Source organism: Anguilla anguilla, chromosome 2, assembly GCF_013347855.1.
Source record: "Anguilla anguilla isolate fAngAng1 chromosome 2, fAngAng1.pri, whole genome shotgun sequence".
NCBI classification, from domain to species: domain Eukaryota; kingdom Metazoa; phylum Chordata; class Actinopteri; order Anguilliformes; family Anguillidae; genus Anguilla; species Anguilla anguilla.
In genome coordinates, this window is record NC_049202.1 from 29,926,029 (window position 1) to 29,946,564 (window position 20,536).

The 20,536-nt window shown below is 38.1% G+C and overlaps 1 protein-coding gene across 3 annotated transcripts in view; it reads left to right on the forward strand.

The window, feature by feature from the left end:
* Positions 1-20,536, forward strand: part of fbrs (fibrosin) — a 64,605-nt gene that overhangs the window by 2,699 nt on the left and 41,370 nt on the right. For all 3 annotated transcript variants that reach the window (XM_035406755.1, XM_035406757.1, XM_035406756.1), the window contains exon 2: positions 15,732-15,911. In XM_035406755.1, the coding sequence (XP_035262646.1) occupies positions 15,732-15,911 (180 nt within the window). The remainder of the gene's footprint in view (positions 1-15,731; positions 15,912-20,536) is intronic.

The window sequence follows — 20,536 nt, forward strand, 5'->3', positions numbered from 1 at the left end:
CAAAGGTGAAATATTTAGTTTTGCCTTGTGTGTAGCCCATATCCGTAAGCCCCATCTCCCACCTTTGATTGATGGTTAAGTATTGTGTATTTAAACCAATCTAATACTGCATAAATAAAATTACTCTGCTAAATTACCCTGCTCATTTCTAACTGCCTGAGTTGTGACGGCATCGGCAGTGTACTTTTTAATCTATATTAGTTAAAATGGAAATTCGTTTTAGTCCCTCTATTTCATTCCCGTTCCATTATCTATGTCGTTCTTTAGCTTTGTATTTGGCATCTGAAAAAACACGTTTTCAAAGTACAAAAATGCCAAGTTACTCACACATACAGACCACTATAAGTCATTAACACTTCCAAAATCTAGGCCTGCCATTAAAAGGATTGATATCAAAGTTACACCAAGTTACAACAAACAATATTGGCTACCTTAGCTAACACAAATTAAACATGCTGTATTCCAAAGCAATGCTGCTACCCAATGCTTCCTTCATTCTTTCAAATAACTTGGTCCTGTGTTCTCTGTTCTTACCATCTGAACACATTGTGCTCATTCAAACGTTTCTGTCACATCAAATTATCACATAAATAAATGGCCCCATGGGAGAACACACAATTTAAAAGAATGTTCTCAACAGCTGTTGAACATCTGAAATTATTCAGTGAGATTATTCCCATTAGGAATTATTGCCATTTCACACATCCATATCACACGCTTTGAATGACCGCATTCTCTTCACATGGTAATCTGAAAAAACACAGCGCCAATTTACTTAAAAGAATTTGAAAAGCATTGGGTAGCAGCATTGCTTTGGAATACGACAGCATGTTTAATTTGTCTCAGCTAAGATAGCCAATATCGTTTTTTGTAATTTGGCATGCATCAGTACTTTTAATGGCAGGCCTAGATTTTGGAAGTGTTAATGACTTTGTATGTGTGAGTAATTTGGCATTTTTATATGTTGAAAACGTGTTTTTTTTTTTTTTTTTTTTGTTCTTTTTCAGATATAATTTCTTTTTGCAAAGTGTTAGTTATGAGATAGTGATAAGAGCAATGCATATAAATGTAGACTTGGAGAAGTATACGTACACATACATACGTGCAAAGATGCATACAGCCTGCCAGTCCAGGATGTAGACTGGTTTGCGAGATTTTGGGGGGCCAAGTTGAGCACATAATTTGTGATGAGTAGCACAGCGGACCTGGGTGTAAAAATGCGAAGTAGCCCTTTAAGAAAAGGTTGTGGATTATGGCTATCCTTGTGTGAATTTGTATTTATTATGGGTGATGTGCAATAAGGACCTGTGTTATTTATGGTGCTGAATCCTGGATCTGTCATGCAGCCTTATGTAAATTTTAGCTTGTCATCTGAAGGTCGGAATGCTGAATGAGATTCAAATGTGAATGGTGATTATTTGTATGTATGTTGTAGTGTGAAGCCACAAAACTAATTTCCACCAAGTGTGGACAATAAAATATAAAGTAAAGTAAAAAAACATGCATGAAGTGTCTTAGTCAGGTGTTGGGCCGCCTCAAGCCGCCAGAATAACTTCAGTGCGCCTTGGCATAGATTCTACAAGTCTCTGGAACTAGTGGAGATATGGAACACCATTCTTCCAAAAGATATTCTCTCTTTTGGTGTTTTGATGATGGTGGTGGAGAGCGCTGTCTAAAGCTGGCGGTATACTCAGTAAGAATAAAGAACTTCAGGATTGAGAACCACCAGCAAACATGTCCACGAACACCATTGTCGGTATACTCAGTGAGAACACCGCACCGTTTAATGTCACTCCACGCTGCTGGGGGGCGCAGAATAATTACGAGGCAGCTATTAACTGGGGCTGGAATCTCGCCCAGACCTCCGTCTCGCGGCTACGACATGGATGTATAAAGAGAAGGGCTACGCAAGATCACAACACAAAACAACAATGGCGGCGGTGATAGAAGCACAAATGCGACAGAGACAGAGAGAGGAGTTTAAAGTGGCTTTAGTTTATCTAGCTATGCAAAAGAAGAAAAAAAGGCGAAGGAGATGGTACATTCTCCCTCTAAATCAGAGTAGGACGGAGAATGGAGAGTTTTGTCTGTACAGTAGGCAAATGCGGAGTTTAGACGTGGGGGTCCAGTTCTCTTATAGAGGGTATGCACATGATGTCACAGTAAGTGGAAGTCACTGCGGTTACACCCACCGAGGGGCAGAAAGACTATGAGTGGCAGCGTTAGCGTTCAGCTAGAATGCTGCGAAAACACACAAAACACATCTAAAATGGGAAAGAGCCGTTGTGCGATTGACTGTACCAATAGATTCAGCAAGAAATCGGAGCTGTCTTTTTACAGACTGCCGAAAGCTAAAGAAAAGTGAAGTAAATGTATCGCTGCGATTCGCAGAAACAACTGGAATCCAGGCACCGAAACGTGAATTTGAAAAAAATATTAGTTCTTTCCAAAGCAGTTCATAGTACAGTGGAAACCACTTAGTGATCACGGTTACAGTGATCAACCGCTTATATGGCACAAAAAGCACGGGACGGAATCATTCCTATACAAACGCTGTTTAAATAATTTGGTTATTGTAATCAAGTAGTCTGCATAAAGTGTTCATTTTGGGTCTTTTCATACATGTGAAATTTTAAAATATATATTTTAAAACTAAGGTAATTCAGGAAATAAAATTTAAATTACAGTAGGCGTATTCTTTTTGGCTGGACCTCAACAGCGGGGCCAGCCCTACAAACGCAAATGTCTGTGACTGAGTGATGAAGTTACACCATTGGTCGACCGGATCACGTGTGTCATGACAACCAAATAAACAACAGCGCCAGTACAGCATTTTCTCCACAGGGCAGGCAGAGTGACAAGCAGGGCAGAGGACAGGATTACGTTACCGGAGAACAAGAAAAAAGGTAGATTTAACTAGCTAACATTAAGTTAGATTAAATAAATAAAAAACATTTGCAATGTATTCTCTATTGATGTCCATGGCCAACTAATTATTAATATTATTATTAATTATAATAATCACGTAATATTGTGAAATAATGTTCCAGCTAACGTTAGCTAGGTCACGTAAACAGATTTGCAACTATATATGACAGGCTAAATATTGGTAACAACCTGTACCTAGTTATGTAGGAAAAAACGTCGGGTACACGTCCCTATTAAGCCCACCAAATCCGCTTTTCAGACATTTTTAATATATACTGCCCCAATTTAAGTGAGAACATTTTAGTTAAAATTAAAGTCTAATCTCTCATTTGAAGTGTCAATAATTCATTTCAATTTCTAATGTTTTTATGGTTTAATTTGTCAAAATATGTCAAATGTCTAGCATGGGCTTAATGGGTACCTAACGTACCCTTTAAACCCATGGGTGTCCTAAATAAGCCCACTTCATGATTTGTTGATAAATAAATATATATTTAAAAAATCTTAACAATACAAACTTGTTCTATTCAAATCTGTAATGCTCTCAATAGCTATTTTCATTTTGTCTCCACTCCTATCCTATGGCCTGTAAATGACATTTGAAATAGGCGTGACCAGCCTTTTTGCTGTGTTGTCAACGCAGAAAAAGCTAAACTTACAACGTGTTCTTTGGAATGTAGCCAAAAAACTATTTACGAACAAAATCAAAACTATAGTGGAAATTACTCTTCAATACTTCATCTTTTAACACGTGTTGTCATTTTGTCTGTATCTCTATCCTGTGGTGTGCTGTTGGCATTTGAAATTGCCCAAAATTTCTGGTCCAGCCAGCTGGTTGAAAGTGCAGGTGTTTTTAAGATTTCTGAAGACCGACTGACTGAAAGAAAAACAATTTGCATGTTCAATACTAATGTTCTAAGGATAGTAAATGAGTCAATTTCAGGATTTACAATTAAACAATAGCTTTAATTTATTTTCAAATGTTTATCACATTTAGGCTAGTAGTTTAAAAAATTGTAAAAACACATTTTAAAACCATTCAGTTCATTGTGGAGTAACATTAAAACATACAGTTCATTATGAGGAGACATCAGTCATAACATCTTGAAGCTCTTGTATCATTAGCCTATAACTTAAACAAAATGAACAAGAAAGATGTCAACATTTCTGCAATTTCTACTTTCTCCTAGACTAAACATAGGCCTATGCTCTTTGAGGTGATTGTATCATTTCAGTAAGGCTATCATTTGCTCCATGTAACCTATCTTAGTAGTGTAACATAACATAGGTTATAGGGTGGTCTAAGCTTTATTTTGTTTGTTTCAATCTTTTGCCCACGTTGTGGTTGTCTTTGCTTGCCAGTCTTACGCTAACAAGTCTTTCATGGCTTTCATCTTGTTTTTGTACAGATTTTCAATGACCTCATGATTGCGCAAATAGAAAGGTCCAGGTCCCTACAGCCCTGCTTTGCAGAGGATGAACTTGCGCTTCTATCATGCGTGGGCATGAACTGTAGTTCTTTTGTGTTTTAGTCATCTCAAACTAAAAATCATCTGAAAAGTAAAGATTAAAAAATTATTGCTAATTTTAAGATCCAGAAGGAATTGACCGATGCAATATCACTGATATTTAAATATGGGTATTAATTATCTGAATTATGGAGCTGATTCATCAGGTGAGGTCAAAATTAGGGAGGAAAATGGTTCAAAGGTCAAAAGGGAGAAAATCCCCATTGAAACACAGTAAAGTGGGCTTAATGGGAGCAGGTGGGCTTAAAGGGAACATCAGTGAATTTATGGTTAAAAGACAGAATATTTTATTCTACTCACATCACATTAAAAAAACAACTATAAAATAAATATATATATGGTGCACTAACATAACATGAAAATTATAAATTGATCATGCAGAGAAGTAATTAGCTATACTCATTTACATCCACCCCAGACAGTGTGATTTTTTTTGCTAGAGTCCCCTTTAAGCCCACCAGGTAAAAATGTTCATTAAAAAATAAATTAAGATTAAAGCCGCAAGCGGCGTTCGGAGGGGTCCAAGCATTGGCACCATCGCGCCTCCTATGGAGCGATTTTAATATGGCTTTGTCCTCATGATCATATACCTTCACCCAACAAATCTACTGAATATCATGATGAACAATGGATTGGAATATGTGTCTGACGTAATAAAATATTGATGACTTATGGCCAAATTTGTGCTAAGACATGCTGTCTGATGACTTAGTTGTGTCACCATGGATGTGTCCTGGCCGCTTCCCGTAAAGGCCTTTACTATGACACTAGTGTTGTCACGATACCAAAATTTTGACTTTGATACTAATACCAGGTTTAGTATCACGATACTCAATACTGAAATAATACTTGAAACTTAAACCATGCTGATTCGATACTCGGTACCTAACGATACTGAAATGACCTTAATAGATCAGAAACGTAATGTCCACAAGGGTTGACTTCATTTTCGAATTCATGGTTTATTAACAACCTTTAAGTTGAAGCCTCTTCAACATATGAATATGCATCGGCCTATAGTGTTACAACACTGAACAATAGAAAAATGTTAAATATATTTCCAAAATTAAACCGTTGTAAACTAAATAATCTTTAAAACAGGTCTTTCACCTTTAAATAGATTTAAAAACAGCATATATTAATAACAATACAGCATCTATCTATAATAAAATATTTCCAAATTGGAATACCTATTGCTACTCGTTTTTTCTCGTTTTTTTTCGTTATTCAGTGAGCAGCATTTTCACTGCTATTGGCATATTTTAGGGCTAATGTCGGGTTTATCTTGTTGCTACGGAAAATTACATTACATTACATTACAGGCATTTGGCAGACGCTCTTATCCAGAGCGACGTACAACAAAGTGTATAATGATAATCAGAAACAAGTGTGTCGAAAACCCTGGAGAGAAGTACCGTTCCAAGTGCAGGGAACAACCGCATAGTTCTTGGACCCTGTAGGTTAAACTGATTAACACTAACACAAACAAGAACAGCAACAACGCAGTCTATGCAAAAATACAAGCAATAGTTAAGACGAGTGCATTAACTAAGTCACCTACGAAACAGCTACCTAGTTACAACCCTAAGCTTACAGTGAATTTCGAGATTAAATTGAGAATACGATTTCTCTCAGCATAATGACGGATTTAAAGACTAAATACTCACCCGATATTGTCTTCAAATGGATCCATGCCAAAGAAAAGTAATGATTCATCCTCTCAAAAAGCTTTTACTAACAAACCTTTAATAGCCTAGCATGCACTCTGGCTGGCACTGTCTTCCACTGCTTCCCCGACGTTCAGACCCTCCCCTCACTGATTAAAAACTAGACCCTACGGTGTCGGATTACTTGCGGCGCCATGGATGTCGCCTGCCGTAAAGTAGTTTACTAGATGTCGTAACACTTAGATTTGGAGCTCCAGCTCTTCCGCACCCCACCTAATAAAAAAGTCCAAATGGCGGGCAAACAATATGGCGGACATGCGTGGTCCCAATAGCAAAGTTGTAGAGCACATTTAGATGCATCGGTCGATGAAGTTTTGTGTTGATCTGACTTACGGTGTGGGAGTTATGACCTTTTAAAGTATGACCCTTTGTTATAGCGCCACCATCTGGCCGATATAGGTGATTTTGAGTTCCTGAGTAGTGGGGGGCCATAGGAACCCAACTACCAAATTTGGTTGGTCTACAACTTATGGTTGCTGAGCCTCAGACATTTTAGTGGAGAAAGCTTCCACGCCCCAACGAAAATGTCAAAAGGGCGGGCAAACAATATGGCGGACATAGGTGGTGCCAATGGCAAAGTTGTAGAGCACGTTCAGATGCATAGGTCCATGAAGTTTTGGGTTGATCTAACCTACGGTGTGGGAGTTATGGCCTATTACGCATGACCCTTTGTTATAGCGCCACCATCTGGCCGACATAGGTGATTTTTAGTGCCTGAGTAGTGGGGAACCCACCTGCCAAATTTGGTTGCTCTAGGACTTATGGTTGCTGAGCCTCAGACACTTCTGGCTGAAAAAAATAAGAATAATAATAATAATCCTAACAAATACAATAGGGTTCCACCAGCTTCGCTGCTTGGACCCCTAATAGGCCTATTTCACATTTCCGGGTATGTAAACCGGATGTAGGGGTCTCTCATTTCCGGTCATCTTAACAGCCACCAAGACAATGGCAGCGACAAAGAGCTTTTTTGTTTTGTAGCGTTCCCCTCTGTACCAAATCGAAAAATAATTTATTTGCCCTTTCACAGGTTTCCCACAGATGTACTCCAAAATACGAAAAAAACTTGCTAGGTAGCATGACTGTCATAATGTTGCTAACTAACCCGTTACGATAGCTAGCTAGTTAGCTACTGCTTTGTGAATAAGGTTACACTCGATATTAAACTTTTCTCACATACATTTGGGCCTAAATGTCTGAGTCCCCTACCAACTCCTTTGTTTTTTATGTTTTTATTTTATTTTTTTATCATTCATTGAGAACTAACGCAGTTTCAGTCATGTGGTACTTGTTACTCAAGAATGTCATAAAATCAGTTAGCTAGCTATATTTTATGTTATGATTAGCAAATTACGTTTTAGCCAGCTAGCTTGTTAGCAAGCACATATTTGGATATTCAATGTTGAAACTGCAGATGCACGTTTATTTTAGTTGTTAATTGTAATTACAAAATGTATTGACGGACATCGCGACAAGCCTACTTAAGATATATCAGCTGATTTTAAAATGCGTGGGTAGTTTTTATCAGCGATGAAAACAAACAGCTCGGTAGTGAACTGAACACCGGCATTACACAGGCGATTTGACAAGCAATATAAATCTTTATTAGAACAAGTACAGCACAAACAACATGTCAAAATAGTAACGGTAGTACAAAACTTAGTTCAGAGATATTTCACTTCGGTACAACATAAGTAATTTTGTGGAGCCTAACTTACATAGTACTAGTACTTGCATAGCTTTGCCTCCCCTGCTGACCGTCAACGTTAACAGAATCGCTTTTCCTCACAGCTGTCGGGCTCCCTATTCATTCATTTTCGGGACAACCGAGAGGAACAGAGACGCTGTTAACGGACAGCAGATGTTGCTTCACGCTACGAAAACACAATGGAGTCACCTCCAGAAAATAATTTATGTTATGTCGAAGTGAAATATGTCTTTAGTCGGCTAACTTGCTGTGGTTAGCAAGCTAGCTATTTAGCTTTCTGGCAAACCAGAGCTAACGTTATACTTACCTTAATAACCGAATATAAACTTCTCAAAAAATAATTTATAGCCCTAGTCTAGTTTAGACCGCTTAACGTTCTCTGGCAATGCTTCGACAATGCGGATAACATCGGACATGGTGAACTTTGGCAGAGCTATTAGGGACTGTGAGAACACGTCGCTGTTTAGGCTCAATTTTTCGCTGTCAGAAATGGACTTGCGTCCGTAGCAACGGTAACCGGAAACAAAGTATCCCTACATCCGGTTTTGGTCGCCATCTTGTGAAATAGGCCTATCCACATACACATTTATTGTCTGTAATAATATAAACTGCATACAAAAATGTAAACTATACATGCTTATCATGCTTTATGTCATTGCAATGAACCATACTATGTCGCTACTGTATTGATGCAGCATGTGGTCTGTTTGCTAGCGTGCTATAACTCATATTTTGATTTAAGAATAAACAATGTTTCTAATTCAAGTAATATTCTAACATACGTCTCATTCAAAACACTAATCACTTAAATTTTGATAACAAATGAGTACTTACCAAAAACAGGAGTAGAAATATACAAAAAATGTTGTTTTCTGAGGGTACCAAAATCACCTAAGTTTTTTTGCAATTTGTTCTGGGATCAGCAAGCACATGTCACACATGTGCTTCGATAACTCAATATCGACAAATTGACTGATTGACTTACAATAAAGTCATTTATGTAACAAGCAGCTTCATTTGAAGAAACATCACACAGCAAAAAATGTAAAAAGATGTAGTTTTTTTTTATTTGACTCAGAAGTTGCAAGTGGGCTTATATGGTACGTGGGCTTAATAGGGACGTTTACCCTCCTTGTTATCCTCCAGTGGTTATTTTTTCAGTACTTTCGCGATTTCTTTCAGTGCCGGCAAATAAGTCAGATGTGGCCCAAATTAGCTAGAATGAAGTGTCCTGTCCTGTGTAAGGGTGGTCGCTATCGAGGAGGACAGGAGAGAGGAGAGAAAACGAACGAAGACTAAGCACATACTATCAGGCTGGGACCCTAAATGGGTAGACAAGACAAGGTTCCACCCATGGCTCTTAGCCAGGCTGCAAACCTTGCCACTGAGGCTAATATACAGTGCCCTCTGTAAGTAGTGGGTCAAAGAGCCATTATGTATGAATAAATAGATGTCAATAAATATGTTCTACAGTTTGTTTTGCAGTCAAGTGTCATTTTATTTCATATTTTTAAATGCCCTATTGATATTCACAGTGACACCGGTGGCATGCGCGCACCACCCCGGTACAACAAAACCCTTTCCTCCTGCTGCTGAAAAAATATCCTAGCGGAAACACTGTTAGGTCCAGCCATATACTAGGTTTTAACCTGGTTTACTTACTCCCATGATACTGAGCGGCACAACGTTAACACAGTTAACATGCCTGTCGGTAACCCGGTCTACCTTACCTTCGGCTTACCTGAGTAGGCTAGTGGTGCACACCATTGAAATGACGGGAATAAGAATTCTCTTAATGAAAAACATAGTCTCCTTGAAGTTTATGACAAACTGCCAAAAACAAGCCGACACACAAAGCAGAGGTAATGTTTTTTGTTGTTGACTAAGATTAGAACATTTTAAGTTTGTTTGAAACTCTCTGATACCAGTTTGGCATTGATAGGCTACAGTCGACATTTATTCCAATACAGTAGTAGGCTAATGCCGCTACATTGTTACTTCTGTTTGTTACACAGCACTATAGCTACATTAGGCTACTTTGTTTCTTCTTCATGTTGAATTCACCAGTCAAAAGTGACAGGCTTAGCCTACTTTCATTTTCAGGCCTACTGTTAAAAATAAAAAATGCACTTAAGCCACCGCTAAGCGATGTTGCTGTATAGTCTATTTGTATACAGTACAGTATTCCTGTTTGAAGCGTTTGAAACAGCTGATATTTTGTACAACAGCTGATGCTACTGTTTTTCAGTCAATAAAATTCAGTAAAATAGAGAAGCTGTCAGTTTCATTACATTATATTCATGTAACAAATATACAAATGTCAATTAGATGTTCATCTGCCAAAAAAGAAAGAAAGAAAGAAAAAAAGGACTTCGGTTATAGTGATCTTCCGCTTATACTGATCATTTCAGCCTGGATGAACGCGATCACTATAAGTGGTTTCCACTGTATGTGAAGGTGCCGAAAAGGCGTTTACTAAAAAAAATTTTCTTCTAATAAGAATTTCTGGCAGACTTGACACTGCACAACGTATTGCTGCCCTCCACAGTCAAAAGGGCATACTGCGTGTCATTTTATTCTTAGATAGGGAAATAAAGCGCAAGTATGGTTGCTCTTTTAACTAGTAGTTTACTCTTTTTGCAAGATATTTGAAAGAAAAGGAAGAAATTCCAAGGTCTGACAATTCCTTATACCTCTGCTTTCTCTCCTGGCTGAAGTTCTTGCATAAAAACACGTCATGCTTCAATATCTGTGTGCTACCACAGTGACACAACCCATCCGGATCTTTGCCAATTATTCTGAGACAACTAGACAAACAACAGTGACCAAATCTTAGCCTAGTTAGGATAACGGAGTACCTACTGTCATTTGCCTGATGAAGACCCTGTTGGGTTGAAACGTTGCTTTTTAGTCAAAGTATTGGGAGCTATAATCCAGTGTGCGGATATTCATTTCCTTCAATCTTCATATGTACTTTTATCCTGCACCTGGCCTAAATACAGGTTGGGTGTGCACACAGTTACTCTACTGTGCTACTTACTGTCAAGTCCCATGTTGTTATTTTCCCTTTGATGCTGTCTTGAATTTAAAAATAAAGCCTGCCCTTATTCTCACCTTGCAATTCTTTTTTCTACTCCTTATCCATCTCTGCTTTAAATATGCTTTCTGGTTTTCCTTGAGGTCAATAATTTCCTTTGTAATGGACTCCTTGGCTGTTTTGTCAGCTGCTTCATTATCCTGAACTCCTGAATGCCCCGGTGCCCACATTAACTTGACTTATCATCCCATTTTTCCTATTACATACAAACAGAGCAACATCTCCTGGATCAGGTCATGGCAAGCTCTTAAAGACCCACTCTTCAAAGCCAGCAAGGCAGCTGCCGAATCAAAGCAAATAACAGTTTTAACTTCCTATAATGAGAATACTTTGCAGTTGAGTACCAATACATAGACCAGGCGTGATAACAACAAAATAACAAATATATTATTTAGATTTATAATTTAGATATATATATATAATTTAGATGAATTTCTGTGCAAATAGTTTTGCTCAAATTGCAGTTAATTTGCCATTGTGTTTTTAGCTATTGAAAGTGCATGTTCTTGAAAACATCAGCCCGTTTTATTTACAGTCTTTACACTATCAATTATGTGTTCCATTAATGGATAAAGTTTTTACTATACGTAATGACTTGTCTATAATAATAATAATAATAATAATAGTAGTAATAAGGGTTTTTTCATTCCAATATCACAACTTGTGGTAAATCATGATGACATTTGATATTAACTATACCAATAATATCGTATGGGGGGATTGTTTGTACTGTTTATTTAATTTTATTGTAACTTAAGAGGTTACAAAATTTTGCTGCACAGACAGTTCACATTTTGTTTTCGGGGCACTTAATTTATATTTTGTGTTAGGGCGATTTTATTTATGTATTTTTCAGAATTTCGGATTTGGCAGTTCAATACGACGATTCAATGATTCGTTTTATATATAAAGGTCTATAAGACTTTCTGGCAAAATGGTACATTGGCATGCATTTCAGAGCTGATTAAGACCACATTAACATAGTCAAGTGCAACAGAGTCATTTGAACATTTTTTTGAGCATTTAAAATAAGAAATAAAAAATCTGAGATATGAGAGATGATGCCAGATGGCTGATTTGAATTGCCGGCAATGCATTAGCCTGCGTGCGAATTTGTCAGAATCATGTGTCGTAATAATGAGACCGTATACACAGGTATTTCTGGTTAAACCTAGCTCTTATAACTTCTTTATTTTGCTTTAAACATTAAAAATGAACAAACAAATGAAACGGTTTAAATAAATTCACGGCATTGTCTGCTTTGAAATAACTGATATCTTCTTCAACAGGATAGGAGCCTAGGCTACTTCTTTATTTCTCTTTAAATATAAGAAGCCTAATATAGGCCTATGCATCTAAACAAACATGTAAAAAAATAAATTAACAAATGAAGCAATTTAAGATTTGAATTATTTTAGTTGAAAATAATGCGTTTGTAAACAACAGTTTAAATAAACGGTAGGCCTATTGTCAGCCTTGAAATAACGGACATCTCGTCTTCAACGAGACCCTTTTTATTTCTCTTAAATAGCCTACAAAAAAGTAATATATAATTCTAATTAAACGTGGAAAATAATAAATTAACAAATTAAGCAATTTAAGATTAGACTTCTTTTAGATGAAAATAAATGCAAACAGTTTAAATAAATTTGCGGCATTGACCGCTTTGAAATAATAATTGACCTCTCATTGTCACGTGGAATTTTTCTAGCACGCGCAGGTTGCAAGAATATAAACACTAAATTTATAATTACCTTTATTTTATTTATAATTCAATACTTTAATATAACCACTGTCCATTTTTGTAAGATTCTGTCTCTAATGAGTGTGATGTACTGCTTGACTCAAAGAATATCAGTCGACTGAGGGGTCTCTGACAGATGATTTGAATTGTCGACTTTCAGGGGGCAGCCCTAATTTTTACTTTAAAATGAAATCTGTACAGCACTTTTTGCATCAAGTTGCACCGACCTCAGAGAGAATATCATAAGCCCTTTTACAATCAAAACTCTTGGTAGCTTCTTCAAAGAATGCCAAAATGTTTGTCAGGCATGACCTTGTGTTTGAAAATCCGTACTGGCTATCCCATAGACTGATATTATTTTTAAGAAACTATTCTAACTTGTTTCTAATGATGGATTCCAGTATTTTACACCAGATATGCAAGTTAAACTGACAGGCCTGTAGTTTCCTGGATCTGTACGGTCCCCTTTATTACATTGGCATTATATTATCTTCAGTTTCTGCTGACTGTCTGAAAATACTAACTCTTCGAGTACCCTTGGGTAAATGCCATCTGGGTCTCCTGCCTTATTTCCAGAAGATTCCAGAAATTGATGCAATTACTTTTTAGAAGCTTCTGATTGGCTAATTTTCATAATTAGGAGTTAATTGGCACATGTGGCTGTATTTAAGGGCCTGCCTTTAGAGCCACTTGCCTTGATACCATGGGAAAATCCAAGCAACTTGGCCAAGACCTCAAAAAAAAACATTGTGGACCTCCGGAAGTCTGGTTCCTCCTTAGGAGCAATTTCCAGACACTGAAGTTGCCATGAGCATCTGTACAAACAATTGTATGCAAATATAAAAATCTTGGGACCACACAGACACTGCATAATTTTGGAAGTAGGCAAAATGAACTCCCAGGGCTGAACAAACTTTGGTCTGAAAGGTTTAACTGAACCCCAATACAACAACAAAGTAACTGGTGAAGGAGTTTGAGGCATCAGGTACCAAAGTATCCACATCCACCATTAAGCGAATCCTACATCGCCATGGCCTGAAAGGCTGTCGCTCAAGGAAGAAGCCCCTACTCCAAGACCAGCATAAAAAATCCAGACTGAAGTCCTAGCCTTTTGAAGGAGTGTTCTCTGGTCAGATGAAACAAAAATTGAACTGTTTGGCCATGATGATCAGCATTATGTATGGAATAAAAAGGGTGAGGCTTTTAATCCGAAGAACACCATCCCAACTGCGAAGCATGAGGGTGGCAGCATCATGTTGTGGGGATGTTCTGCTGGAAAAGGGACTGGTGGTCATGAGGAAGGAGGCCTATCTAGAAATACTGAAGCAACACCTCAAGACATCTAGAAATGTAAAATTTGGTCATAACTAGGTCTTCCAGCAGGACAATAATCCTAAGCATACCTCCAAAGTTATAACAAAATGGCTTAGACAACAAAGTAAAAGTATTGGAGTGGCCATCACAAAGCCCTGACCTGAATCCCATAGAAAATTTGTGGATTGAACTGAAAAAGCATGTCCAAGCAACGAGGCCCACAAACTTTGCTGAGTTGCACCAGTTCTGTCAGGAGGAATGGGCAAAAATTCCAGCAAAGTATTGTGAGAAGCTTGCAGAAGGCTACCCCAAGCTTTTGATTCAATTTAAGCAGTTAAAAGGCAATGCCACCAAATACTAACAAAGTGTATGAAAATCCATCCCACTGAAAATCTGATATAGTACATAAAAGCTGAAATCTGTCTCGTAGCTATTATTTTGAAATGATCTTTTATGGAAATAAAGTAGATAGCCTAATTGACTTAACACAGGAAATGTATGGTAACATGAAATGTGTGGAGTTGTGAAAAATTGAGTTTGAATGTCTTTATCCAAGGTGTATGTAAACTTTTGGCCTCAACTGTACCTGCTAAATCTCAATCATAAATGATAGCAGGGAAAACAAATACTAGGCTACTGTTTGTAATCACTCTCAGTGGGATGCAGTTTTGGCAGATAGGCTAGTACAAGAATGAACATGATGTACAGGGACTTTGTGGCTAACTGATGCATTTGACATTTAAGCAGTGCATTCGGTCCAGAAAAGGGGCTTAAAAGTCCGATATCAGTTGTCCCCTGGTGAGTAGTTCCTATCCCTCAGTGATCAATCAGTCAGTTAATTCACTGTTTTCTAGGTATGATGTGCAGGCAAGATTAGCCTGTATCAACAGGGAAATCTGTAGTTCGCAATTTCACATGGTTGTGCAGTGTCATCCAGCTGAAACAAGACATTTCCTTTGTATTGTGACTTCGTGAACACTTTTTGATAGGGACAGTGGGCAGCCAGCTAGCAAGCTAAATTTTATCAGTTGTTGATCCCACTTTTGGGTTCCCCACCATGGGGCCTTCTGGCCTGTCATCCTTTCTCTCCTTTATTCTAGTCTGAATGAAGTAACAAATAAAAAATAAAAAAACAAAGGAGACCAGGCTGTTCACACTACTTTGAAAAAATAAAAATAAAATTTTGCTGGAAGATCCGCTGAATCTAGAAGACTACGGGCAAGCAACGTAGTGTAAAACCGCGTGTATTCAGAACTAACTTCTCGCTTTTCAACTCTGAACTTCATTCAGCTTGATTAGGGAAAGTGAGGGCATCACTTTTTTTCATATACTACTGCTTGTATTTTTGCATAGACTGCGTTGTTGCTGTTGTTTGTGTTAGTGTTAATCAGTTTAACCTACAAGGTCCGAGTTAAACTATGCGGTTGTTCCCTGCACTTGGAATGGTTCTTCTCTCTAGGGTTTTCGACACACTTGTTCCTGGTTATGGTTATACACTTTGTTGTATGTCGCTCTGGATAAGAGCGTCTGCCAAATGCCTGTAATGTCATATAATTGATGAATCCACATTATAATTGATCTGTATGTGACTTTCTAGAGCCCACTCATTATTGTTGTTGGGATATTTAACTTTTCTGTAACTTGTGATGTGAATGTGATCATTGTCATACTGACTCTTCTTCAGGTGGACTGCTCTCTGAAACCCCCAGAGCGTGCTGCAGTCCTGCTTCGGAGGGGTGGAAAGAGGAAGAGGTGCCTGGAAGAAAATGGAGGCGGGTCCCTTTCTGAGCCAGAGGCAGGAGACCCCTCCAGTTGCTCTCCTAGTGCTCAGGACAGAGCTAGAAAGAGGAGGAGAAAAAGAGAGGTAAGCTAGTTTTGGGTGGGGGGGGGGGGAGCTGATCGCAGAGTTTCTGTTTTCAACTCATACTTTGGCTGCAGGAGTAATGAATGTCTGAGTTGAGCAATCTAGGCCTGCCGATCACTAGGGGGATTACGCTAAGAGGTCAAGTGTGAATCAATGACTACCCCAAGATATTTAAAATCTGAAACTATTTGGAGCTTTACAGTCTGAACAGTAACATCGGGCTGATGGACCTCCTTCCTGTTAATTGAGAAATACATACATGCAGTCTTGCTAGTGTTTAGTGTAAGACAAGACTCTTCAAGCCAATCAGAGATAGTAGATAGGGCTGCTGCAAACTTATGCCACCTGCTGTCTTGTTTTAGCATGTACATAAATAACTGTATCTTCTGCATACATACAATATGAGCTGATACTTTTGGTTTTAGAAATATACTCAAGTGAACACATTTTTTTAGTAAGTGAAATTTTTTTCCTCCTATAATAGGGCCTAACAACTAATCCATATCATATAATCTTGACATTTCCTGATAGCGGCAGGTCTTGAGGGGTTGTATGAGGGGTTATTTATTGGATAAATCCAAATCCAATAATTTGTTTAATTTATTGTAACATTCTTAGCAGCTGTAACATTTATTCTGCAATAGCAGTCTTAACCTTGCTGCACCACCTAGGGCTCTGGAGAAAGTGGGCAGCGCTAAATCAGCGCTATAACAGCGGCTATCGCTACAGTATGAAACTTGAATCAGGGTTTCCGCCAGTGTATTGCAAGCCCGGCGGGCCGCCGGGCCTAAATTGACCCCCCGCCGGGCCTAAGCATCGGGGATTTTTAAAAAATATATTTTTTAACGTATTTTTAATGTTTTTTAAACTACTGTTACAGTGGGGCGGCTTGGTTGGAAAGCTCACCAGCGACATCTGTTGGTTAAAACGTGATCGCACTATAGGAAAACAGCAGGTCTGTTCTTTACCCTCATTGTGCATAGTGACGTTCAACACTTGATGCTTCCAACTATCACAAGCTAACGGTACCTAGCAAGGCACCATTTCTTTAGTAGGCTAACTAACCTCGTTACAAACTGTGTTATCACTCATCTCGTCGGTAAGTACATTCTTTTTATATTAACTTAAGCAGTGTGTAGGTAACGTTAAACTAGTAGCATGAATGTAACGTTCGATGCATTGTAACATTACATGATGTATTAATCGCCATCTAAATAACGACTTCACTTGTTTATTAATAACGTTAGCTTGGTGACATTGATGTGCACGACAATGTGGTCATTTAGCTAACTTAGCTAGCTAGCCAAACAGTCAGTAACACAGATACATAGATATTTTGTTGTTGAAATGTGCCCAGCATTCCAAGGCTGTACATTGTTGTAAGATTTAGTAGCCAATCAGTAGGCAGTGTTGTGCATATCCCGCTCTTACAGCTCGTTTCCAGCCCAAACCACTACAAAGAGAGCAAACTTTTTTTTTTTGTCAGTGACATTTCCTTCTGACATCAACGACGGCAATCGCAAACACGACCTTTATTTTGCCTTTTTGTATAGCTGTTTCCATGGATAAAATCGCATTTATTATTATTATTTATTGGTAAAAACATTTACTTCGTATCCAGGGAGATAGCCAACTACTTGCGCGTTACATGACATGTGTAGCCATTTCGTAATACGATCGCATTTCAGGCTAGAAAATAACCCGTTAATCCAGAGAAATTGCTGAGTCGTCTTAGAATCTTTATCGCAACAGAATGTATTAAGGCTGGCAGCCCAGATCAAATTTGTTGTGACAGCTGCCGTCCAAAACAAACACCTGAGAGAGGCCGCCTGCGTGCGTGCCTCCCCCAAGGCGTTACGTCATTGTTTTGCAATGCGCAGCTGTCGTAAAAACGGGCTGGCTTCAATAAGCGGAATCGATAAGCTCAGAGCCATACAATTCCAATGAATAGGACAACTTGGAACCGGTTCGCGATTCCCATCCCGCTTTAAATGTGCCCAGCATTCCAAGGCTTGTTGTAAGATTCAGTAGCCAATCAGGACTTGAATACAAGTTTTTTGTGGAGTGCAAAAACTTTGATATTATTTATTTTAATTTAATTTAATTTCTTTTTTTGTTGTTGAAAACACAGCATTCCAAGTCTGTACATTGTTGTCAGATTTTTTGTAAGACTATGCTATGCTGTAAATTTGTAAGTTGTTGATTTTTTAAAATGTGTGTTGAATAAATTACTTATTTATAACAACATTCACATTACGTAGTTATATTTTCGAATCTTCTGTCAGCTTTTAGCACTGACTTAATGTAGGGCCCTATGGAATCTGTGTTATAGCTTTTTTAAATTCTCAATTCCGCGATTCTGTCTGTGATTCTGTTATCACAGAAACTATAGGGCCCTACCTTAATGCTGCCATCAGTCTGTCACAGGCCTGTGCCGGGCCCCCATCAAACAAGACACTTGGCCGCCGGCCCGCGGCGGGCCGCCGGCCCCCGTCAAAAGATACTTGCCACCGGGCCTAACAACTTTTCTGGGGGAAACCCTGCTTGAATGAAAGGCTTTTGGTGGTAATGACGTCTCAGCTGTGCATGGTTGCATAAAAAGTTAGATGGTCTTCTTGAATGCCAGTGTGCAGTAAATTACTCTGTATGTAAAACATTTTTATTTTTAATTTAGTTATTTTCCTATTTATGTATATTTTTTTGATTACTCTTGTTTTTTTTATTAATATTATGACTCCTTTTCTTGACTAATTGTTTGATCTTGCCATAACTACCTTCATATTTTTAACTCTGATTTGATCCATATTTTGTATGTGTAATTCAGTTTCACTTGGTTGGTTGTTGTTGACATAACTTTTTCAGCGAAGTCCTATGTCATTGAATTATTTTTTTATCAATCTCAAATAAGTCTGATTTAATCTCTTATAGCCCCAATTAGATGCTGGTGCCTAAAAGTGGCATTCTCTTTTTATTTAATTATTGCATTTAACAGTCTCTAATTCAAGGTTCACTGCTGTAACACTGACACTATTGTAAAGCTTAGACCTTTTGCACTTTGATGCAAAAAACGAAAACAAAAAAAACCCTGTCTCGATTGGTTAAACCACTAGAGATAACAAAAGAAATAACAAGGCAGTCCCCTTCTCTAAAGGAAGGCTGGAATGGACACCCCAGATTGATGATTATGGCATTTTATTATGCAGTAACTGTCTGCAACAAGTGAAAGAACTCAGGGTTCCCACTCATTTTAGGAAATCATTTTCCAGGACTTTTCAAGGGCAATTTCCATGACTTAGACTTGCAGACATGAAACATGGACAATGGTAGCCCAAAGCCGGGGGGGGGGGGGGGGGGGCAATGTGCAAGTACCATTACCATTCAAAACTTTGTGCTGCCGTGTAATCCAAGCAGCTAATAAAAATGAGAAAAGCAGAGAAAAATACAGAAGAATATGCAATCTCAGCTCTAAATATAATGTTTAATAGCTTGCTTATAGCCTAGCCTACAATTTTCCAGGACCTCACAGATATTTCCAGGACATTTTGTAAATTTTCTCATTTTCCAGGTGTTTTCCATGACTGGAAAACTAGTCGATAAATTTCCAGGTTTTCAAGGTTTTCCAGGACGAGTGGGAACCCTGGAACTGCTAATACTAGTGATGTATTGATATCACTAAAACCCCCCTCTGATCCCAAAGCAATCAATCTGGTATTTGTATACAGACTAGCAAAAGTCATTATTCATTATGTGTTGAGCTGAAAGTGTTTTCAGGAGCATTTGAAAATGAGCATTTCTATGTATGCAAATAGAATTTCAAATGCAAAAAGGGCCGTTGTTTATATGATCTCAATTTGACATTTCGGTGCCAAGTAAATGACCTAAAAGCGAGCTACTACCTGAAAAAAAATCAACTCTCTCTATGATCTACCCATCATGACTTTTACCCTTGGTTGGAATCCCCGTATATGTTATGGTAACTTTACAGTGTTATCTTTTTCAAGCTCATTCGTGTAGCTTTCTTCTAGGTCAAATGATGTCTTCCCTATCCTGCTGTGTACTGACTTACTTTCATTTTGCGTTTTTGCATTCCACTGGAGAGGAAGCTTTGCACATGCTGTATCAATTGCTTATCGGAGCTTTGTTTATCTGCAAATGCTTACATAAAAAATGCCGCAGTAGTGATAATGGATAGGACATTATTGCAACTTGTGAAATTCCTTTGTAAGCATTGATAAGGAATAAAAGCATTGTTAGGATGCTGTGCCTAATTTCATCAATATGCAAATGACAGCAGCCTAGCCAGTGCTTACAAGCTGTATTTTAAGTGGGGGTTTAAGGGGTTAATTGCTACAATCTGTTCATATAATATAATTAAGGACAACGCTGTTTCTGAGGGCAAGCAAAATAGAATAGGCTGCATCCATTAGGTTTTATATAGAGAAATAGTCCATATGCTAATTTATTTTTAGCCTAATGAGGGGAATATGCCCTCATAGCATAGTTTTAAAAGTGAAGAATTTCATCGTTGTCATTCACGTCATTATAAACATCCCAGTGACATTATTTTTCAAAAACCTAAATTTGTTTAGGTTTCACATTTTTCTTTCAATAGACTACATTTCAAG